This window comes from Heterodontus francisci, chromosome 7, assembly GCF_036365525.1.
Source record: "Heterodontus francisci isolate sHetFra1 chromosome 7, sHetFra1.hap1, whole genome shotgun sequence".
Lineage (NCBI taxonomy): Eukaryota > Metazoa > Chordata > Chondrichthyes > Heterodontiformes > Heterodontidae > Heterodontus > Heterodontus francisci.
In genome coordinates, this window is record NC_090377.1 from 24,977,516 (window position 1) to 25,003,033 (window position 25,518).

Sequence of the window (25,518 nt, forward strand, 5' to 3'; positions counted from 1 at the left end):
AGATGCACCAACTGTGGTGAACTAAGGAAGTTAAGGATGGTGTCATATTGAAACAAAAGGTGTACAATGCTGCAAAGATTAGTGGTATGCCAGAAGATTGGGAACATTTTACAAAGCAGCAGAGGATGATTAAAAACAGAGGGAGAACTTAGAGTATGAGAGTAATCGAGCAAGAAATATTAAAAACAGACAGTAAAAGCTCTACAAATATATAAAAAGGAAGAGAGTAGCTAAGGTAAGTGTTGGTCCCTTGGAGGATGAGACTGGGGAACTAGTATTGAGAAACAAGGAAATGGCAGAGACTTTGAGCAAGTCGAAGACATAAAAAGCATCCCAAGAGACAAGAGGAAGGGAGGAACTTAAAGCAATTACTATCACTAGAGAAAAAGTATTGGGAATACTAATGGGACAAAAGGCTGACAGGTCCCCTGGACCTGATGGCTTGCATCCTAAGGTCTTAAAAGTGGCTGCAGCGATAGTGGATGCATTAGTTGTAATCTTCTAATATTGCTTAGATTCTGGAAAGGTCCCAGCAGCTTGGAAAGCCACAAATATAGCAACTCTATTCAAGAAAGTTGGGGGGGTGGGGTGGGGGAAATGACAGAAAGCAGGCAACCTTAGGCCAGTTCACTGAACATCTGTCATTGGGAAAATGCTAGAATCCGTTATTAAGGAAGTAATAGCAGGACATTTAGAATACCATAATGCAAACAGGCATTTTTGTGAAAGGGAAATCATGTTTGACAAATTTATTAGAGTTCTTTGAGGATGTAACAAGCAGGGTGGATGAAGGGGAACCAGTAGATGTAGTGTATTTGGAATTCCAAAAGGCATTCAATAAGGTGCCACATCAAAGGTTACTACACAAGATAAGAGCTCATTGTGTTGGGGGTAATATATTAACATGGATAGAGGATTGGCTAACTTACAGTAAACAGAGAGTTGGGATAAATGGGGCGTTTTCAGATTGACTAACTGTAACTAGTGGAGTGTCACAGGGATCAGTGCTGGGGCCTCAACTATTTACAATCTATATTAATGATATGGATGAAGGGACCAAGTGTATTGTAGTCAAATTTGTAGATGATTCAAAGATGGGTAGGAAAGTAAGTTGTGAAGAGGAAAGAAAGTGTCTGCAAAGGGATATAGGTAGGCTAAGTGAGTGGGCAAAAATTTGGCAGATGGAGTATAATGTGGGAAAATGTGAGGTTGTCCACTTTGGCAGGAAGAATAGAAAAACAGTATTATTTACACAGCAAGTAATTAGGAAAGCAAATGGAATGTTGGCATTTATTGCAAGGGGGATGGAGTGTAAAGGTAGAGAGGTTTTGCTACATCTGTGCAGGACATTGGTGAGACCACACCTAGAGCACTGCGTGCAGTTTTGGTATCCTTACTTAAGGAGAAATATACTTGCATTGAAAGCAGTTAAGAGAGGTTCATTAGGCTGATTGCTGGGATGAAGTGATGGTATTATGAGGAAAGGTTGAGCAGGTTAGGCCTATACTCATTAGAGTTTAGAAGAATGAGAGGCAATCTTACTGAAACATATAAGATCCTGAGGGGGCTTGACAGGGTAGATGCTGAGAGGATGGCTGGGATTTTGTGTGCCCTCCTTAGGCAGGGTTGGGAGTATGCAACAGGTGGCAGAGTGGAGCGGAGGACCATCGTGTCCCGATCGCCAAGCGATCTTCCTGGGAGCGAGACAGGCCAACGACAGCCTTCCCACCCAGAGAATCGAGGCACTTAAATAGCCTATTAGCAGCCAGTTGAAGGCCTTTTCCAGTCGCCACTGGGATCTTACCAGCAATGGGAGGGGGGCTTTTGCCGCATGGGGAGAATGCCTTGAGCACCCTCCCTCCGGGCTTGGGAGGGGTGGGCCCTCCTTTGTCGGTAATTTGTGGCCCACGGAGGACCCCCACTAGTAACCACTTTACCTCCCTGGGACCCCCAGACTACACGGCCACCACTCCCGCACCCACTTCCCTGAGGTCTTCCGGACTGGCCCCAGCGACCCCGCCTCACTTACCTGAGGGCCAGGGTTCTAGCGCTGAGCCTGGGCCGAGGCCTCACAGTGGCACTGCCAATACTACTGAGCTGCTGGCCCTCTGATTGGCCGGCAGCTCTTGGAGGTGGGATCCCTGTCTTTAAAGGGACGGGGATCCCACCTCATGAAATTTGGAGGTTAAAAGACTGGAGGAACGCTCCGGGGTTGTGGCGGGGGAGGGCGCAAAAAAGGCCGAGGCAGGTCTTTTCAGCCCAGTGCCGGGAGCCCCGCCTCCAGCAGAAAATCCAGTGCAATGTTTCCCCTCATGGGGGAATCTAAAACTAGGGGGCACAGTTTCAAAATAAAGGATCTCCCTTTTAAGACGGAGATGAGGAGGAATTTCTTCTCTAAGAGGGTCACTAATCTTTTGAACTCTCTACCCCAGAGAGCAGTTGAGGCTCGGTCATTGAATATATTCAAGGCTGAATTAGACAGATTTTTGATCTATAACTAAGTTGAGGGTTATGGGGTAACCAGCAGGAAAGTGGAGTTAAGGCCACAATCATATCAGCCATGATCTTACTGAACAGCGGAGCAAGCTCGAGGGGCTGAATGGCCTACTCCTGTAACTATTTCTTATGTCTTTATGTTCTTGACCTAAACTTCCTTCACCCCTGTCACCAGTGGCACAAACAGCCAGATCCAAGTGACAAAGAAACTCTTCCCTTCTTAAATATTTTTTTCAATTGATTGATGGACTAAACCTAAGTGACAATGTTTGCAGTGATGAAGCACCAATCTGTATCAAGGAATGGGCTCTTATTTTAAGTATACTCATTTGGATGATGGGCTGGATTTTAAGCGGCGGCGGGCTTAAAAAACGCTGTGATCTCCCGTGCAATGGCTCATTTAAATAGCTAATGCAACCCGCCCCCCTACCCCCAATCACATGGAAGGGGTGGGCTGTCCATCATCAGCAATGGCATCAGCTGCCTGTGTGCAGACGCTTTGGCCATTTTTAAAGGGCAGCCAGCCCTGCCTGCAAATCAGAATTTTTAAAGTGAACCTCCCCTGCCAAAATTTACAAAATAAAATTGTAACATCCTTTTCCAACCTCCCAATAAAAATTACATTAGATATTTGCCCTTCCCCCCACCCCCCAAATCACCTTTTAAATCTAACCTTCCCCTTCCCCCCTCCCCCCCACAGACTGCACAAAGTTTGAAGTTCTCCCATTCCCACCATCCCCTACACTCATTACATTTATTTGACCCTGTTTCCCCTCCCCCCACACCGGAAATCTTAACTCCTCCCCCCCTCCCCACCAGTGTCATGCCAGCTTTCCCCAGATGGGCAATTGAAGGCGCAGGAGTGCTGGCTGCCGCACTGAGGATCGCGGTGGGCCTGGAAGATTGCGGGTAAGTTCATTTAAATTTATTTATGCCTTTGATTTTAATATTGAAATTGAGGTCCTGTCACCCTGCGGCGGGGGGTCCCCATAGAGCCTCACTGCCGCCGGGAAGATCGGGCCGGGCCCTCCCAGTGTCTGCCTCTGTTGGCGGGCCTCTGCTGCAACCATCTTCCAGCCTCCCCGTCACGGAGCCAGACATCGTGGGCTTGGTATAATCCAGCCCGATGTGGACACAAGCCATTGCATGAATTCAAAATTCCACACATTTTATTTTAAAGTGAAAAATAGTAGCTTGAAAATAAAGTCATTTTTATTAAAAATAGGTGAGCCAGTACATCTCAGCCAAGTCCTCTGGGAAACTTGATAGCGCTTTTCAAGATCTTTCGTCAATACTCCAAGGCAATTTGGAGCAATAATAAACAAAAGAATTCACTGCAGAAGACAATGCTTTAACCTCTTGTTTGATCTGTTTCTGCACTCTTGCTACTCATTTCAAATGTGCTAATTCCTTGATTAGTAGAGCAGACAGAGGAATGTCATCCACTAATATCACCAGCAGGAATTTCTATGCCAGTGTTCCTTCTTTTTTCTCTATAATATCTTCCCGTTCTCCAGTAATATATAGCCGGGGCGGTGGCGGGGGCAAGGCAGACGTGCTCAGATAGATCTGGTGGCACTTTGCATGGTCAAGCCCAAGGGAAGTGGCACTTAAACAAGGGGCCATGATGACACTTGAGCCACTCTCTCCTATTTACTCTTTTTCTGCCACAGTTCCTCATGGGGCAGGTCAGAGAGCCATTGGTAAAAGGGAAGGAATCTGGCTTTTTGTTTATGTGAGGACCTGACAACAGCTCACGACCTCCATGAAAATGTGGGCCAACAATACCATTGGGTCTCCCCCAAAGGTCAAGTTCCACAGAGTGCCATCAGCCACAAGGGTAAATTCTGCCCGCAGTCATTGACACTCCTTCAGGCTAAAACTGCTTTCTTAATGCCCTCGATGCCTTGTCAATGTTAACACCATCAGAATGGATAGTGCAGGGACTGCCCTTTGCTGCCACAGAGCATTTTAAACAGAAGTAGTGTGCGATTAAAAAAACAAGAAATAGAAACGGTTGGAAATACGCGGCAGGTCTTTTGCAAAACAAAAGGACAGTTTAACATTTTGGATATAGATCTTTGGTTGAAATCTGATGAATGGTCCCTGTTGCAAATCTTAAAACAGCTTTTCTCTTCTCAGCTTCCAAGTTTTACGAGCGTTTCCTGTTTTTATATAAGGTGGCACTGAAGATTATCATTACTAGAAAATTGAAGGAGCAAGTTCGAAGAATTTTTACCAAATTGAGCATTAGAACATGGAATGCTTTTCCCTAGGTGGCCATTGAGGCAGATACTGCCATTAATTTTATGAAGGAAATGGATTAGTATTTAAAAATTAAGAACATCTAAATGGATGCCAGGGAAAGGGAGGAAAATAACATTCTTGTAGATAGCTTTAGTAGAGAAGTTAGTATTGGTAGAGGTAGGTAGGTTAATTGGTTTTTTCTTTGCTGTGATTGCTATGATTCCACCTCTTGTGTTTTACATATATGGGCTGTGAAAAGCAACAGTTGTTCCAGTGTAAGCCTGCTGTAAGTTCAATTGGAGTATGTTGGAAGAGCTTGAAACAAAGCTGGAAGTGTCCCAAGCGCTTTGGAACATCCTGAATCTATAAAAGATGCTATATCGGTGCATGTTCTTCCTTTGTTTCTCTTTCATCCGTCCACCCTCCACAAGCTACAGCTCATCCAAAGCCCTGCTACCTGTAACCTAACTTGCACCAAGTCCCATTCATCCCTCACCCCTGTGTTTGCTGACCTACATTGGCTCCCAATCCAGCTTCACCTCAAATTTAAAATTCTTATCCTAGTGATCAAATCTTGTTCCCATTAATTGATGGTACAAGGACTAGGAAACACAGATTTAAGGTTTTGGGAAAGAAATGCAGATGGAATGCGGGGAAGAACTTTATATGCAGTGAGTGGTAATGACCTGGAACTTGACGCCTACGAGGGTGGTGGAAGCTGAGACAATCAACGATTTCAAAGGAAATTGGTGGGCACTTGAAGGAAATAAACTTGCTGGGCTACGGGGATAGAGTGGGAGAATATGACTGACTGTGTTGCTCTACGGAGAGCCAGCGTAGACTCGTTGGGCTGAATGGCCTTCTCCTGTGCCGTAAATGATTCTATGACTATGACCATATCTATGTAACCTCTTTCAGCACCAGAACCCTCTGAGATGTCTGCATTCCTCCAATTCTGGCCTCTTGAGCATCCCTGATTTCCACTGCCCCACCATTTGCAGTCATATGCTCAGCTCCCTAGGCCCTAAGCTCTGGAACTTCTTCCCTAGAACTCTCCACCTCTCTTTCCTCCTTTAAGATGCTCCTTATCTACCTCTGCAACCAAGCTTTTGATCACCTGTCTCATTATGTGACTCAGTGTCAAATTTTGCCTGGCAATACTCCTGTGAAGCACCTGCATTACTACATTAAAAGTGCCATATAAATGCAAGGTGTTGTTATTTCATGTGTAAGTCTAGACAATGAGCATCAGTAGAATATTGGCGCCTGAAAGGCATAACATTTTAGGCTAATCTGTTCCCTCCACATGTGTACACATAGGCTCTTTCCACTTGGGGTCACTAGACAGCAGTGAGGGTGAAACCCCTTGTTAAGGTCAGTTGTTGATGCCCTGCTGTTGCCATAGGGGAGATCAACTAATTCAACATGTGAGAGACTGCTCTTTACTTTGGAAATGGAAGGCATTGATAGTGGTAATTTCCCTGCATGACAGCCTAAGTTAGTCATCTACAAATGACTCATGAATGTATGGTGTCTGTTGAATATATGTCCTTAGGTCACAAAAACTGTTTTTCTGCTCTGACGTCTACACTTTTTAAAAAAATGGAATGATGAATAAAAATGACAAGGAGCTATAGCTCAGGGGATGAAAAGCTATTGCACTTTAATTACTATTTCATGAAGTTTTTACTCTGAAAGTCAAACAGTAGGTGTTTTTTTCACAGCAAAACCACTCACTACCTTGCAGACTGGTGAAAAGATTGATTGGGGTGTGTAAAGGAATATTAAAAATAAAAATTAAAAAATGTTCTTAAACATCTGGTCTAAAGGATATTTAAGCACGAGTCCAGCTGCTCAGCACAATGAGCTTAACATTCATCCATAGAGGGATTTGTAACTATACATTCATGTCCCTTTGGTGCAGTTTTCCTGCTCCTTTACCTGTAATAATTAGTACTATGATAATTTTGGAAAAAGCATACTCTGTTGTGTTAGCGGTACATTGGATTTCCATACAGCTGAATACTTGAGAAAGTTGTATTATCAAAGTTGGAGGTTAAAAGTAGCCCACTAATTATTAAGAGTGATTATCTGAACGTAGTGGTTTCAGAGGGATTGAAATCTTGCTGTGTGACAAAAGTAATTATTTTGGCAATGACGGTAACCCATCTTGTTTCAAATGGGTTTCTTTTAATGAGCCGATTCAATTATTTTATTCTGGAAGGTCTCAAATTCAGATCATCTGACCTGCATTAAGAATGGTGTCTGAATAAGGAAATAGCCTTCCCTTGCCCACCAGGGACTTGGATGCACATTGCCTTAAGACTGCCAGGAGTAGAGATCGATCCCCTCCACGCCACAATTAAACTACTAAAGGTTAGATGGATATGCCATTCTCTGTCCCAATAAGCCACTGAGGAAAAGGGATGCAAAATGATCACTATAACGTGGAAACAGAGCAGCAGTGAAACAATTGAATGTGTACTACAGAAATGCTTTTAACAAATGATAAAATTGGACCTATCATTGCTGTGTCCACTCTAGTCATTGGAAGCCCCCATATTTTATGATGAGGTGTATTTTTCTCATACTTATCTGAATGTGGAGTTGGGAGGAGCAGGAGTGCTCCACAGCAATCCTGAGGATTGTCGTCGGCCCCTGCTCAGACCCCCCTCCCGATTGTCTCACCCCCACCTCCACTCTCTATGATCGGACGCTACACACAATCAGGCACCCCCCACCATAACAAAACCCCTCCATAATTGGACCTGTTGCCCCACCCCGCCGTGAACAAAAACCATCCCCCATTCCATCACGATTTGAAACCCCCCCCCCCCCCCCCAACCCCAACGATTTGGATGACCCCACGTTCGCCTTTCCTGATTGCCCCCAGTCCCAATGGCGTCCCCCATTGCTACGATCTCCGAGCATCCCCCACCCATATCCTTCAGCTGATCACCTCCCATCCCTTCCAGGACCTACCTGCAGGGGTTGCTGCTGGAGAGGCACACTACCCCAGTTACATCCTCATGAAACCAGCAAGATGCCTCCAGGTGCCCAACTGGTGTCCACAGCTCACTGGCAATATGCCAATGAGGCCTGGGGCTCAATATTGGGAGAGCCTCGGGCCTCTGGCTTCTGGTGCACGCTCTCAGCATGTTGCCTATTTTGAGGATGAAAATGGGCCAAAGTGAACCCCTGCCCCTGTGTCTTTTCAGACTTCTTGAGTGTGTGAAATTCTCATGCAGATTACACAACGGTGCCAGATTCAGTTCAGTGCTTCTATGGCATGCCAAAGATTGTTAAATGAAAACTAATTACAGCTTTTTAAAAATAATTTTAATAATTAACTTATTCCTGAAATAAGTACACATGCACGCTGGTCTTGTAGCTCATTAATATAAGTCAACAATAAGTCTCACTAAAATATCCTATTTAACATGCTGAAGTCCTGCAACATTTAACATTTGCTTAGAAGGATTGTATGGGAATTGTTCCAAGAACCAGTTGGAATGCAGTAGGAAGTTGGCAAAGATGTAACGTAGGATATTTTCCTCTGGATAAAAACTTTGCAGAGAGACTTGATGGAACAGTCTTTCAAATCTGCATTATTTATGAGGGTTATGGGATATCACAGGCTCATTTGTAATTGTCAATTGAAAGCAAATGCTCCCTGATTGAAATAATACCAGTTTTGAAAAGTTAGAGAACAGCTGTTCCCTCCCCATTCTAATCCTGACTCTTTTTCCATGAAACCTTCTCAATGTATGTCAGCTTCAAACACAGAAACTCATATTTACTCAAACAGCAAAGCCCTTAAAATGATAAAATCACACTTTGTTGTCTGACCTGTGTGCAAAATCTAGAACTCGAGATATTTTAGATAAAATTTGCCTTTGTCGCATTGCCAACTCTCATATTTTCATTAAAGGTTTATTGATTTTGCGCTGTTGATTTAATATGAAGATAGGAGAAGGAACAGAAAAAGACCAGTAGGCCCACTGAGCATGCCCCATTCCACAGAGTGCAACTTGTACACACCATTAAGCCTAGCCCCCTACCTCAACAACACCCCCTCCTCCACCCGACTCTCTCCCACCCCACAACATCTCCTGGGGAAGATGCCTGCAATTCACAGGGTAAGGAAGAAGAGAGAGAAACGGGGAATTATTGTCCCTCTTAATTATACAGAATTACAACAATGTAAAATTACTAAGTCATGAGTGTCAGCAACATTGCCATGTTAAAATCTGCCTTTTATCTTTCTCCCGTCTAGTGTAGGCATGACTGAACCTATGAATAGCCAAATAAAGCCTACTCACATGGATAGTTTCAAACTTTGATTTACTCATCGGTCAATATGTACTCATCCCTATTTTTCTTACTAGCTTAAATTTATCTCTCAGAATATCTGCTTTTTTCAACATTACTTTCTTTAATAAAGTGCTCACAATATATAGTGGGTCATTAACAACTGAAAGGGAAAAACAGGCTAAGGAACTCCTTTGTCATTTTTAAAGAAGGATCTCCATCCAAAATATTAAACTGTCCTTCCTCTATCAAATGCTGTCTAACCCTCTCTATATTACCAGTCCACTGTTTGTTTCAAACTTTCAAGGTTTACGCTTTTTCTTTTTTATGTTTATTTTCTTCAGTTACCAGTTTAGTGCCAAGTGCCTATTTAATGGTCCAACATCTTCTTACAGCTTGAACTGTGTGATTGGGTATGATGGAATAAGGGCTGCAATCTCTAAGCCATATTGGATCTTTAATTCTCTTCAATGCTGGATTTAAATAATTATCTCAATCCACTGTCCCTTAACACCAACAAAAGCTTGGAGAAAATCACTTCTTTTGGCAGCATTTATTTCAAGTTAACATTAGCAAATGAGAGGTCCCTCTCTCAATTCTCCATATGAGGGAGCAGATTTATTTTTTTGACATTTGGTCCATTAACTCCAGAACTTTTCGAGCATGCCTAGGAACAGGCCCTTCCATTCATGAAATGCGCCCTCCCTGCAGTTCATGCTTGCTGTCAGCTAACTGCTGTCTGATGATGGATTTGGTCACAGCCTACTTCCCCACAGATAATTGGTGTCAGATGCTAATGCCTGCAGCCTAGCATAAGTCATTTAGTTAGCCTCTGGCCTCGCAAACCAACTGCATCGAGAACAAGTACACCTTTTTTTCTCCGGGAGCTTCCACAGTTACGTTTAGAAAAAGGATATTCCATTCAGAATCTTTAATGATTAGGATTTACACTGGGTAATTACTTATAAATCGAACTTTATTGTTTGATATTTGAAAAGGGTGATGTGTGAGCCCTGACAATCAACAATAGATTAATGCTGGTCAATACTGAGGGAGAAGAGGTGGTAAAGGTGGAGTAGAGAGATGCAGCTTTGGCTCTCTGTGCATTGCTGAGGTCTTGTTCTGAACTGTATTACAGTGGGGAAGGGCTACTAGGGAGGGGAAGGAACATCACAGACAGTGCTACTGTTGAGCTGCTATCTTGTTTGGGCAAGCAGCTGGCTAGAGAGCAAAACTGGCAGAGGTATCCTGGTCTCTATGGTTCAATAGCATATTGGGTAACATGTTTATCTCCTGAGCTATCAGGGGCCAATGATATGAAATGATCTGCTCAGTGTAATAGAACTTTCTCAGCCATTTACTCAACAAGAGTACACTTCTGTGTGATGTACAGTCCCAGACATGTCTTTTAAACATGATTCTTGTCTCTCTCTCCAGTTTGAGGGTTGCAGCAAAGCTTACTCACGACTCGAGAACTTGAAGACTCACCTGAGGTCGCACACTGGGGAGAAGCCATATGTTTGTGAACATGAAGGCTGCAACAAGGCATTCTCCAATGCGTCAGATCGAGCCAAACATCAGAATAGGACTCATTCCAATGAGGTATGGTAAACTGATTGAATCTTAACTTCACCCAAATGTCATGGAAATTTCCCAGGGTTTGAGAAGTGAAAGAAATTGTCTATTTTTCTCTTAATCTTTGGTAAGATAAGATCTTGGACATGTAAATCAAACACTGTTCTGTAACATGAGATATCCTTTAAATAGTAATACACCAGGCAAGGCTTTATAGGATTTGTACGTTTTCATCTTTTTTCCCTTTCCTGTAGATTTCCCCCAATTTCCTTTCTTTACTGCCTCAGTAATCAAAAGTAATTATGATAGCTGGACATAGGTTAATCACAAATAACCACAGAATTGTTCGATATATATGGCAGATGAGTCACATTTGTAAAGAGAAAAGACAGGTTGAGAACTGAAGAAAGGTATGCACTCAAACTATTAACCTGTCTTTTCTCCTTATAAGTGCTGACTAACTTGCTGTGTCTTTCCAACAATTTCTATTTTATTGCAGATTTCTAGCAGTTGAATTTTTAACAATTTTTATTTATAAAGTTAAAAATTGTTCTTTTCCATGGTCTTTTAATGAGTGCTGCTGATGGTTGAACTCTTTAACGTGCTTAGGACATGAATTGGGAAATGGACATTCATGCAATCAAATTCCTTCTTGTAAATTCTTTATTAATTATCTTAAATGTTATTTAAGTCAGGTAACATAAAGGATAATGTTCATGGGACCTTTGAATGGCTTCCCCAGAATTCCATACAAGTTCACTGTGCTGTTCATTACGCTACTGTGCCAACTATTGGCAACAGAATCATAGAATGGTTACAGCGCAGAAGGAGGGCATTCAGCTCATCGAGTCCATGTTGGCTCCCTACAACAGCAACTTAACTAGTACCACTCCTCTGCCCTTTCCTCATATCCATGCAATTCTTTTATTTACGGGTGCTTAACCAATTCCCTTTTGAAGGCCACAATTGAATCCGCCTCCACCATCCTCACAGTCAGTGCATTTTAGATCCTAGTCACTTGATGCGTAAACAATGTTTTCTCATGTCACCTTTGGTCCTTTTGCCATTCACCTTAAATCTGTGTCCTCTGCTTATCAACCCTTCTGCCAAATCGAACAGTTTCTCCCTATCTACTCTGTCCAGACCCTTCATGATTTTGAACACCCCTATCAACAACCACAGCTTCTCCAATCTATCCTTGCAACTGTAGTCCCTCATCTCTGGAACCATTCTCATAAATCTTTTCTGTACCCTCTCCAAAGATTTCACCTTCCTAAAGTGCAGTGCCCAGAATTGGACACAATACATCAGTTGAGGCCGAATCAATGTTTTATAAACGTTCCTTGCTTTTCTACTGTATGCCTTTTTAACCACTTTCCCAACCTGTTGTGCTACCTTCAGAGATTTGTGCACATATAGCCTCTGGTCTCTCTGTTCTTGCACCCCCTTTAGAATCGTGCCGTTTAGTTTATATTTTCTGTGCTCATTCTTCCAACCAAAATGTATCACTTCACATTTCTTTGCATTAAATTTCATCTGCCACATGTATGCCCATTCTACCAGCATTTCTATGCCCTCTTGAAGTCTATCACTATCCTCCTCACAATTCACAATGCTTCCAAGTTTTGTGTCATCTGCAAACTTCGAAATTGTGCCCTATACACCCAAGTGTAAGTCAACATATATCAAGAAAAGCAGTGGTCCTACTACCGACCCCTGGGGAACCCCATTATACACCTTCCTCCAATCTGAAAAACAATCGTTTACCACTACTCTCTGTTTCCTGTCACTCAGCCAACTTTGTACCCATGCTGCCATTGTCTCTTTTATTCCATGGGTCTCAACTTTGCTGACAAGTGTATTATGTGGCACTTTATCAAACACCATTTGGAAGTCCATGTACACCACATCAACTGCATTACCCTTTCTGTTAACTTATCAAAAAACTCAATCAAGTTTGTTAAGCACAATTTACCTTTAACAAATCCATGCTGGCTTTCCTTAATTAATCTATGTTTGTCCAAGTGCCTGGTAATTTGTTGCATCTCCTTGGAACGTTTCTGAAGTCAGCAGTGGAAAATTTTAACATCTAACTGAAAACCTGCGCGACTGTTGAACGCCTCATGATGTGTTTTATAAAGGTAAATTGTGTCAAATAGAAATCTCTTCAGTTTTTTCCCTCTAAGGCAAAACCTTAACAAATAATTATTAATTTAACCACCTTCCTAGCGATGGATCAAGTGTTCAAAGATGATAGTGAGGAACTGGTCCTAGAGGAATAAAAATGGAATGTTAATCCAGTAAACAAGAGATTCTGAGATTCTTTTTGGTTTCCCATATTGGGTCATTTTTCTGCTTTTGTGTGTATAGTACCATTATTTCCCAAACTAATCCATTTGTCTCAACTTTCCTGGACTCTTTATCTTTCCCCACTTCTTTGGCTCTTGATGTTCCCACTGCTCTGTTTACATTTTGCTGCGAACTTGGAGATTTTCTTATTTGAAGCATGCTGTATATGAAAAACAGTCTCTGGCATAAGAATATGATTCATCCAGTGCCTGAAAAGCATAACTGAGCACACCGAAAACCAGATTGCAGTTGCCCAGATCTCAGCTGCATCAATGCAGAGAATGACTAGGATAACATTTTCTTGAGGATTTTTTGTGAGTGACCCAAGGCAGACTTTAGGGTCCTGAGATGATTCAGCTTCCTGCAGCCCAGATCTTGCTATACTGCCCCAAGTGGAGACCTGCCATTTCTGGACTGCTTGATGCTCCTGTTGCAGTCTGGCACCTCCCTGCATTCTGTAGCAGCTCCATTCTTTTAAATGGAGGGCCAACTTTGAGCAGCAGATCCAAGAAAACGTGTTAACAGTTGTGTCCTTCTATTCAAGTTACATACTTGAACAAAATGTACTCCTCCTAGATTTTCCCTTTCAAGGGACATGTCAAGCTCCAAAACAACTTATATTTAGCACATAGAACACCCCCTCCAGTATCCAGTTTCTGGCAATTTTTCTCAATCATAGCACATGCACCGCAAACAGAAGTTTCAAACCAGCATATTCTTCCAGTTAACTATTACCTACATTGGAAATATCAGGAGCAGCTTTTTTCACCCAGTGATGATACAGAGTTATAAACTTATGGGAGATAAATGGAGAACTGGAATTGACAATCTAGGGTTAGATTATTACTTGATTTTGATAATGTTTAATAGAGGGCAAATTGTTAAAGATAAATGAGCTTTTTTGCACTACACAGAAAGAGGGTAAAAATTCCATGGCAATTTTCCTGTGTTCCACCCAACAGCTGCGAGATGCACAATGTCAACACCTGGTAACAAAAGACTGCCAGAAATGTCTCTGAAAGAAATTAAGTCATCATTTACCATAAAATTCAGTGCATAACGTGCACAAGCTTTGGCCACCTACTGAATTAAGGCCTCTGACTCAGAAGCAGAAGACATTTGCAGTGCAGAATAAGTCATTCAGGCCATTATGCCTGCGCTGGATCTTTGCCAGAGCAATCCAAAACTTGCACACCAGTACCAATAATTTTGTCGTATAAAAGTTATGCTCTGAGTTTGTCACCAATATGACAAATACACTAGATTCACAGGAATTGAAAATATCTCCTTACAACTTTCACAATAGAAATGAAATGGCAAAATAGTAACTAATGCTAAGAAACAGAGGATGGTGAAGAGCCTTGGCCCAGTATACCTTGGAGAACAGAATCTTCCTTTAAAACCGGAACAACCTTTGCAGACAACACAAGGGTAGTACATACAAACATACGAACTAGGAGCAGGAGTAGGCCATTTGGCCCCTTGAGCCTGCTCCGCCATTCTATAAGATCATGGCTGATTTGTTTGTGGACTCGTCTCCACTTTCCTGCCTATCCCCAATAGCCTTTGACTTTCTTATTTGTCAAGAATCTGTCTACCTCTGCCTTAAAAACATTCAATGACCCTGCCTGCATTGCTGTCTGGGAAAGAGAGTTCCACAGACTCACAGCCCTCTGAGAGAAAAAAATGTTTCCTCATCTCTCTCTTAAGTGGGAGGCCCCTTATTTTTAAACTGTGCCCCCCAGGTTTAATCTCTCCCACAAGGGGAAACATCCTGTCAACATCCACCCTGTCAAGTTGCCTCAGGATATTATATGTTTCAATAAGATCACCTTCTAAACTCCAATGAATACCGACCCGCCCTGTCCAACCTTTCCTCATAAGATAACCCTTTCGTCCCAGGAATCAGTCAAGTGAACCTTCTTTGAACTGCTTCCAATGCAATTATATCCTTTCTTAAGTAAGGAGACCAAAGTTGTACACAATACTCTAGATGTGGTCTCACCAATGTCCTGTACAACTGTTGCAAAACATCTCTATTTTTATATTCTATTCCCCTTGCAATTAATGACAACATTGCATTTGCCTTCTTAATCACTTTGTCTACCTGCATACTAACTTTTTGTGTTTCGTGCACTTGGACACCCAGATCCATCTGCTTCTCAGAGTTCTGCAATCTCGCTACATTTAAATATTATGTTGCTTTTCTATTCTTCCAGCCGAAGTGGACAGATTCACACTTTCCCACATTATGATCCATCAGTATTTCCACCACGTGCCAATGATAAGATAGGGGGAAATATCACGTTAATGGAAAACAGTAAATTCTCTTCAATGGGAGAGTGCAGACAAAAGGCAAAATCACAAATGATGGCAACAAGTAACAATCTGAGAGCATTCTGCCTCACCAGAAATGTTAGCCTGACTTTCTTTGTCATATTTGTGTATTTTCAGCATTTTCTGTTTTTTTTAATTCATTAAAGAGATGTGGGCATTGCTGGCTAGCCCAGCATTTATTGTCCATCCCTAATTGTCCTTGAGAAGATGGTGGTGAGCTGCCTTCTTGTACCTCTGCCATCCATGCAGGGTAGGTACATCCACAGTGCTGTTAAGAAGGGAGTTCCAGGATTTTGACCCAGCGACAGTGAAGGAACGGCGATATAGTTCTAAGTCAGGATGGTGTGTGACTTGGAGGGGAACTTGCAGGTGGTGGTGTTCCCATGCATCTGCCCTTGTCTTTCTAGGTAGTAGAGGTCGCAGGTTTGGGAAGTACTGTCTAAGAAGCCTTGGTGCGTTAATTACAGCGAAATGTATTGCTTAAGGAAACAATCATTCTTTACCAGTATTAAATATATAGAAGACTGGAGATGTAATGCAAGTTAGTTACAAGTAAGTTAATATAACTAGTTGTGTGTACAGTCTATTCCTGTAAATTCAAAATCTCTTAATTTAACTTATTGGATAATTAATTTTTTTTGATTACAAAAAGTGACTTTGAATTATTAGTGGACTCTGCAAGCAATCCAGATGAAGGCCTGGAGAGGTTTTTTTGGGGAATGTTTAAGCAATATTTTCAAAATTGGATAATTGCTCTCAACCTTCACCACCAACCACCTCCCTCCCAGAGTTTCTATCAATGCCACAGACAGAGGGGGAGGCGCAAGTAATACACAGTACAATATTCTGTTCAGCCCTGCGACCACTGCACAGAACCAACAACATCCAGCTGAACGTACTCATTTGGGAATTTGCTCAGCATGGCTATTTAAACCCCAATCAGTAAAATTAATTGGTTCATTCCAAGGTTAGGTTTTGTACAGAATTAAAATAGTAGGTTAGGATAAAAACATCATTTAATTAAGATTAGGACTTTGTTTTGTTTTTCAAAGGTCTAGTTAAAATAATGTAATAATGGGTTGGCTTTGCAGAGGGAGTGTAGCAATATTTTTTTCTAGGTTAGATCTAGTTTTCCAGTACTGTGTGTTGATTGAAACCCACTAAATTGTAGCTTTTCAACATTTGTTAAGCTAAGCTGGTGTCTGAAGTTTATTACCAATGTGCAATTTGTGTACCGAAGTCCTAAGTTATTTGATAAATTTAAAACAACATTAAACCACTCTGCAGTCAAATAACAGTTGGTGTAATCCATAGTGTTAATGTTGCCTTAAATAGGAGACATTTGCTTCAAGCTGGATATCTTGGTATGTGAATAAGACTTCTCTGCATTTTACAGTACAAACCTGCAAGGGAACTATATCTATTTTATCCCATGTTTTAAAATTGCTATAAATGTACCCATTGTTTACTCATCGTACAACACTACAGTTAAAATATATTTATGATACCTGGACTCCAAGGGTTAAATTACAAGGAGATATTACACAAACGAGGATAATAAAAATAGAAAATGCTGGAAATACTCAGCAGGTCTGGCAGCATCCGTGAAGAGAGAAACAGAGTTAACATTTCAGATCGATGGCCTTTCATCAGAACTGAAGATACTGTACTGATGAACGGTAATCAACCTGAAACCTTAACTCGGTTTCTTGTGTCACAGATGCTACCAGTTCTGCTGAGTATTTCCAGTGTTTTTTTGTTTTATTTCAGGGCCGCACAGTGGCGCAGTGGTTAGCACTGCAGCCTCACAGCTCCAGGGACCCGGGTACTGTTCAATTCTGGGTACTGCCTGTGTGGAGTTTGCAAGTTCTCCCTGTGTCTGCGTTGGTTTTCGCCGGGTGCTCCGGTTTCCTCTCACAGCCAAAGGACTTGCAGGTGATAGGCAAATTGACCATTATAAATTGCCCCTAGTGTAGGTAGGAAAAATGGGATTATTATAGGGTTAGTATAAATGGGTGGTTATTGGTCGGCACAGACTCAGTGGGCCGAAGGGCCTGTTTCAGTGCTGTATCTCTAAGAAAAAAATTTCTAGCAGCGGCGGTATTTTGCTTCTGTTGCACAAACTCGGGTTGTATTCCGTGAAATTTCGAAGGTTCAGGGGTGATTTGTTTGAAGTTTTCAAGATATTAAGGGGAATAGATTGGGAGAAACTATTTCCGACAGTTAGGGAGTCTAGGACTTAGAGACACAGTTTAAAAACTAGAGCCAAACCTTTCAGGAGTGAAATTAGGAAACACTTCTACACACAAGGTGGTAAAAGTTCGGAACTGTTTTCCATAAATGACAATTGATACTTGATCAATTGTTGATTTTAAATCTGAAATTGATAGACCTTTGTTAAACAAAGGTATTAAGGGATATTGGGCAAAGGTGGGTATTTGGAATTAGATCACAGGTCAGTCCTGATATCATTGAATGGCGGAACATGCTCGAGGGGCTAAGTGGCCTATTCCTGTTCCTATGTTTTCCACCCTTGTCAAAAGTATTGTAATGTGATTGTAGTGCTGGATACCCAAAGTACCTTGCCCAACTATCAGCATGTGTGAGCACAGAGAGTGTGTGTGACACACAGGATAGGATACATCGCAGTTAGGCCAGCTCCACCTGTGCCTGTACCTTTCAGCAACAGTAGCTCTAACAGTTGGGAGCTGGAACCCTGGCTGATCTTTCTGCCCCCTCCCTTGTCTAGCGGCACTGGGACCAATTGCAGCATCCCTACCAACATCACAGGCTAGATTAACACAGTTCAGGAATCAAATTTGAGACCTTCCTCAGTGATTACTTTGAATAGTTAATAATGTACAATCTTGTTTTCTTTTGACTCTCCCTCAAGGTAAAGAGAGTTTCACAAGAATGAGCTCTCATTAGAGCTTAAAAGAGATTTTTGTCACTGTGATGGTCTGCTGATATTTGCTAAATTAATCTGCACTAGAATGCAGGAAGATTGCATCAACAGACCATAATGAATGCGCAAGATTACTAATTTTGTTGGAATTTATTGTGTAGCTGCTGTTCTATTTTTGTAAGTTGAAACATATAAATAGCCTCATATGAGAGCTAGTTTGAACTTATAGTGGCTGTCCAATAAAAAGACTTTTGGAGTTTAGCGTTTATTATTTTCTTCCTGTTTCTTGGTGTCCCCAGACTGTAATGCCAAGCCTAGCCTGAGAAAGTATGCAGAGAGCCAAATTCCAGACCTCTTGTTACTGGCGTTTTTTAGCTGACTGCCCAAGAGGCGATTCTCCCTCTGATTCTTCCTCCTTGTGAAAAAATGTTCAGGCTCTACTCGATGCCTCCCTTCTAAGGGCTGAGGCAAGTGGGCAAGTGCCCTACCAAATAGCAGGACTCCTGTGGGATTTAAAGAGATGTGTGCGCTGCTACACAGGCACAGCAGGAAAATGAGTAAATCAAAGTAACTAATGTTGTTCTCTTTGGAACTAATGTTATTTTATTTTCTGTCCATCCAATGTTCTGTTCCATGCCCATCCAGTGTTATTTTGCTTATGGCCCCCCTGTTATGATAGCACAGCTCGGATTGGACTGTAGAGAAACAGCGGATTCTCATATTTAAATGCTAAAGCATTAAGCTTGTGGCCACAGAATCGAATCTAGCAATTGGATAGCGGAGTTCAATAGTGTTTTTGAAAACTTTGTTGCAATTTCCTTTTTGCACGTTATTTCCGATTATCTACAATACCTGTTTAAAAAAAGCTGTAGTCTTTGTGAAAATAGGTTGTCAAACATTTTTCTTTGGAAAACGAAAAGGACCAGAACACCCAAGACATTTTTGTCACAATGAAATTGGTTGCATATTGACATATGAATTTGCATATGTACTTGCAAATAAAAAAGATGTCTGCCAGACAGTTGTTCAGGAGGATAGTGCCCTTTGAAGGTCTTGGCAATATCAAGCCACAGCAACCCAGGAGTGTTTGTGTGGAGCCTGGGGGAGCATTCCTGCTCTTCCCAGTCACACAGAAATAAACTTACCAGCTGGGCTCTCCTTCAGCTAGCCTGCTAGTTGTAACTGTGTGGAGCGTCCACTGTGCACGCTCTGCCCAGTAGTGTCCTAAACTGGCAATCGGGATCCAACATATATTAGAGGACCCCAATTCAATATTAAATAGGGCCCACTGCCTAACTCATTTGGGGGCTTTAGCCAGTCAGTGTTTGCCCTGTGGAAGGTAGGGGTGTTGACATGTTTGACAGAAAGAAGGCAATAAGTGATTTCCACACTTCTCAAATGTTTTTCAAACGACACTCTAGTTTTCTCCAGGGTTGGAATGTTGAGAAACCTTTTTAATACCAGTATGTTATTTGGGGTAAAAACAAAAAAGTGCTTGTAATACTCAGCAGATCAGGCAACATCTGTGAAGAGAGAAACAGAGTTAACGATTCAGGCCGATGAAATTTTGTCAGAACTGGAAGAAATTAGAAATTTAACAGTTTATAAACATGTACAGACCCAGAGAAATGGGTGGCAGGGAGGTGGACTGAAGGAACAAGAGAGAAGATCTGTGATAGGGTGGAGGGGAGCAATGATGTCAAAAGGGATGATGGTGCAAGGCAACAGGGGGTGTTAATGAGACAAGTAAAGGAACAACAGGTGGGTCTGGAGAAGGTGTAAATGGTAACACCAGAACTATTACCAGCACCTTCTGACCTAGCAAATGGAAGCGGTGGTTATGGTATAAAGTTGTTGAACTCGGTGTTTAGGTTGGAAGGCTGTAAAGTGCCTTATCAAAGGATGAGATGCTATTCGTTGAACTTAAATTGAGTTTCATTGGAGAGACCATTTCATTTGAGATCCCCAAAGTTGATGATTTGGTTCATTATTTTCTAAAGCTATAACTTGCTGTAAGGAGAACTGTAGATTCAAATAAACGCTATAATATATGGTGTTTTTGCAACTTACGGGTCCTGGTCAAATGAATTTGGGTCCATGCAGTTTTGGACTTTGCAACTATTTGACAACTAGTGAACAAAGGGACAGCAAAAGCAGAATAAACTGTTCATTGAATGTCGTCAGCTGCAGTATTATACAATTATGGCATTCTCAATTCTCGTTTATGGATCTACTCTGAAAAGAAAAAAGAAAGACTTGTATTTTTATAGCACCTTTCACAGCCTTAGGACATTGCAAACGCTTTGCAGCCAATTGAGTACTTTGAAGTGTTGTCACTGTTGTAATGTAGGAAACTATATTAAACTTTCATGTATAGATGGATTTCTTAGAAAGCTCTGATCTCTTCAAAATAATTCACTCTACCCCACTTAAATAAAAAGGTTAATGAGTTCATTTTCAGCCTAGGTACCAGTTGTTACAGTCCAAACTGTCACCCAATGATAGAAAAGCTTAACATCGGACAAGGACAAAGGAAACCAGTTTCCAGCATGAGGTTTAAAAATACATCAGTTCAAGCAAATGAGTTTAACAGTAAAAACAGAGCTGGTGCTAATATAGAAAGCCTTCTATTTTCTTAAAAGCAGCTTATGTAAATATATCGGACTAAAGTTTGAAGTCAAAACCTATTTAATTCCCGTAACTTTTATTTCAACAACTCAGTGACTGAAAACTGACCTGATCTGAGAAAAAGAAAAACAGGGAAACATTCATTGATAATTTCAGCCATTGCTGCATTTAAGACAAGCCACTTACAAGGGAAGTGAAATAAAATGGCACATTTTTTCTTTGGCTTAAATTCTAGTCTTCAGTCAGCTGCCAATGGCTTTCAGTCCTGCAGTCTGTTCCCCACATGTGCTGAGCTGCAAGCCAAACATTCCGAGCTCATCGGCTGTAATTGCCATCATCAAGAGGTAGTTTTTTTTTTAACTACTTGGATAAGAAGCATTCACTTCCAAAAGATCCCACAGAGTGGCTGAGCTTTATGAGCCCAGCAGAAGTAATAAAGTGTTTTTCTCTCTTCTGTCTGCCTGTCTCTCTCTTGCATTCCCTCTTTTCTCAGTCTGCAAATGCTTTGTTTGCTGTTTTTGAATAGACTATTTTCAGAGCGCTGATTGGCCTTAATTTGCACACTATAAAACTGACAGAACATGTGTAAGCTGTTCATTTCTATAATGAAAGCACTTAAGAGCCAGTAAAGTTGTGGGAGCAGTGTAGCCATAATATGTTGCAGCAGATGTTGTCACAGGCACAAGATGAAAGGTCAGGAGGAAGACTGCTTGGACTGGAATCAAGGCAAGATAACACTTCCTGTCCAGGGATCGAAATTAGGGCCGGGATTTTACTCAGCTCCCGACGTTGGGTTGCAACGGGGTTGGGCTACAGGGGCCGGAAGATTGTTCCGGCAGCGGCTTGCCACGGAACCCAATGCCAGGGGTGCCGAGCCCAATCTTCCCAGCGGTAAGGTTCCACAGCGTCCCACCCCCGGCCGCTGGGCGATGGGACCCAGATCAACATATTTTAATTAATTAAATGAATACATTTATATAAAATCAACAGCAATCTTGCCTTCGGGCCGCAATCTTCTGAGTGGCGGCCAGCACTCACGTGCCTTCACTTGCCTGTCCAGGGAAAGCAGGCACCACTGTTGTTGGGAAGGGGTGAACTTATGATTTTTAACGCAATTGGTGGGGGGAATGGGCTCTAATGCAAATACTAGTATAGGGGAGGGTGAGAAGGGGACACCTCTGCACTTTGATCAGTTTTGGGGTGGGGGGAAGGTCAAGTGTTGAAGATAAGTGTTTTGGCGGGGGGAGAGGGCAAATATTGAATTTAATTGTTATGGCGGGGGGGCGGGAAGGGGTGATAGATTTATCGGCGGTACATTGGAGGGGGTAGCCCTTTAAAAAGTGAAATGACCCGGCAGGGCTGGCTGCCCTTCAAAAATGACGCCAGCGTCTGCACACAGGCAGCTGACGCCATTGCCAGCGTTGGAGAGCCTGTCCTCTCCGTGAGATTTTGGGGTGGGGTGACCCGATTGGCTCATTATTCTAGGCCACTGTGAGGAAGGTCGCAGCAGCATGCTGGCGTACGGGCTGCCATTTTCTCACCCACCCAACGGCAGGAAAAGAAAACCCAGCCCTAGGTGTGTGAATCACAAAGCACCGCTAGGAAAGAAACAGAGTCTTAAATTTATGTAACACATTTCATGATCTCAGGTGCCTTAAAAGTACTTTTGAAACGTAGTCACTGTTGCAATGTAGGAAACACCGCATCTGATTTGCACACAGCAAGGTCTCACAAACAATACTAATGCCCAGAGAGTCTATTATGGAGATGTTGGATGAGGGATAAATATTGAGCAGGGCACGATCCCCTGCCCTTCTTTGACATATGGAATCTTGTATGTCAACCTGAGAGAGCAGACAGGGTCTCGATTGAACATCTCATCTGAAAGACATCACATCCAGCATTGCAGCACCCCTCAGTATTGCCCCGAGGAGGCAACCTAGATTTATGTGCTCAAACCTTGAACTTGAACCCACAACCTTCTGACTCAGATGTAAATATACTACCAACTGAGCCACAGAGAAGTCTCTGAAAGGAGTTTGGTGATTAAAAAATGCTCATATCTAAGTGGCTGCCTTTTGTCTTTGAAAGAACAAAGTTAAATACCACAGGTAAATTGAGTATTTATTAATCTCATCCCTGATCAAGAATATCTAAAGTGTAAATTTGTGTACTTTAGCTGTCCAAGTTATATTTAGAAATCTATTTCAAGGAAAGCTTACAAATGATATTTTCTCAACATGTCTGTTAGTACATTGAGTCTTTCAGGCTGACTGTGAAATCCTGCTGTGTTATTAGTCTCCCGTGACTCCAGCAATAGTGAGCTGTTCATGTCAGTTGAACTTGCCATGTTCACAACGCTATTGGATTTACTGATCTTGCAAAGAATATGCATGATCAGTGATCTGAGAGCATAAGAAAGCATGGGACAAGTAAAGGATATTTGGGCCATTGAATGATTGTACAATTTGTTCTCTCATGGACACTACCCACCCCATTTAATCTCCCAAGTAAAATGGTTCTCAATGTTTCTGCTACTGGTAAATCAAGCATAACCCCGAAAGTACCTATCAAATCTTACTGTGACCTGATGCCTTCCTTGGCATGACATTTCTATGACCCCATCTCTTCCAAAACCATCATGTTCCACGTAGCATTCAATTGTTTCTGTCTGTACTTATTACTTATCCTTGCTAATTAGATATTTATGCACTCTTTTACACAGTGTTGATTGAAATGGCATTAACTTCCTTTGTTTTTTTATTTTTTTTTATTTATTTAGAGATACATCACTGAAACAGGCCCTTCGGCCCACCGAGTCTGTGCCGACCAACAACCACCCCACCCATTTATACTAATCCTACATTAATCCCATATTCCCTACCTACACAAGGGGCAATTTACAATGGCCAATTTACCTATCACCTGCAAGTCTTTGGCTGTGGGAGGAAACCGGAGCACCCGGTGAAAACCCACACGGTCACAGGGAGAACTTGCAAACTCCACACAGGCAGTACCCAGAATCGAACTCGGGTCCCTGGAGCTGTGAGGCTGCGGTGCTAACCACTGCGCCACTGTGCCGCCCTTTACTGGGAATCTATTCCATATTTCTTGCACTGTGTGAAGAAAACAAATTGCATCCGATATGATGGGTTGCTTGAAGCTTCTTAATTTTAGACCTATACCTTAGACTTTTGTACTCATAACCCACTTAAACTAACCCGTGTATATCTATCAACTATGGCCCTCAGCACTTTAGAGACATGGATTATGTCTCCCTCCCCAGCTTTTCTCATTTGTAAACCAGTTTAGGTTTTTGACTTTCTCCTTGTAGTTTAGAGTGTTAAGTCCCAGAGTCATCCTCCCTCTTCCCTAAATTCTTACCAATGAACTGATATATTTCTGAAGGTAGAGTATCTAAAATTGTCCTCAGTATTCCAAATGTGACCTTATCAAGGATCTATATGAGGTTAGAATACCTTCTTCTAATTTACCGTTAGATATCCTTGAGATGCAACATAGCACACGAGTATGACACTCTGTTAATAGCTTCATATTGATGGAATATTTTCAGCAGGTAGTCGATAATCACATCCAAGTTCATTTTTTGTCTTCATAATTTGTGTTGGACACCTTTACTGATAAGATGGACCCTCCTGCATATCATCTATAAACAGCAAGAGATCTAACCAGTCCCCATTGGAACTCCACTAATCATCACCCTGAGGCCATAGGGACATAGGAACACAGGAAGATAAGAGCAGGAGTAGGCCATTCAGTCCATCGAGCCTGCCCCGCCATTCAATATGATCATAGCTGATCATCCACTTCAATGCCTTTTTCCCACACAATCCTGATATCCCTTTAAGTCAGTTGTATTTAGAAATCTGTCAATCTCTGCTTTAAACATACTCAATGACTGAGCTTCCACAGCCCTCTCGATAGAGAATTCCAAAGATTCGCAATCCTCTGAGTAAAGAAATTTCTTCTCATCTGTGTCTCCCAATTTTAATCACTCCACCAGTGGCGTCCATGCCTTCAGCTGCCTAGGCCCAAAGCTCTGGAATTTCCCTTTCAGCCATCACCCCTGAGATCACTGACCTACATTGACCCCCAGTTAAACAATGCCTCGATTTAAACATTCTTATCCTTGTTTTCAAATCCCTCTGTGGCTTTGCCCCTTATTTTGAAATTGTGCCCCCTGGTTCTAGACTCCCAAGCAGGAGAAACATCTCACCTGCGTCTACCCTGTCTATCCCTTTAAGTATTTTGTCGGTTCCAATGAAATCACCTCTCATTCTTCAAAACTCTAGAGAATACTGGCCCAGTTTCCCCAATCTCTCTTCATAGGACAGTCCTGCCATCCCGGGAACAAGTCTGGTGAACCTTTGTTGCACTCCCTGTAGGGCAATAATATCCTTCCTAAGGTAAGGGGACCAAAACTGCATAGAGTACTCCAAGTGCAGTCTAACCAAGGTTCTATACAATTGAAGCAAGACTTCACTACTCCTGTACTCAAATCCTCTTGCGATAAAGGCTAACATACTATCAGCCTTCCTAATTGCTTGCTGCACCTGCACATTAGCTTTCAGTGACTTATTGACAAGGACACCCAGGTCCCTTTGTACGTATGCACTTTCTAATCTCTTACCATTTAAAAATACACTGCA

The 25,518-nt window shown here is 42.0% G+C and overlaps 1 protein-coding gene across 3 annotated transcripts in view; it reads left to right on the forward strand.

Moving 5' to 3' along the window:
* Nucleotides 1-25,518, forward strand: part of gli2a (GLI family zinc finger 2a) — a 407,587-nt gene that overhangs the window by 369,517 nt on the left and 12,552 nt on the right. For all 3 annotated transcript variants that reach the window (XM_068034894.1, XM_068034893.1, XM_068034896.1), the window contains one exon: nucleotides 10,492-10,656. In XM_068034894.1, the coding sequence (XP_067890995.1) occupies nucleotides 10,492-10,656 (165 nt within the window). The remainder of the gene's footprint in view (nucleotides 1-10,491; nucleotides 10,657-25,518) is intronic.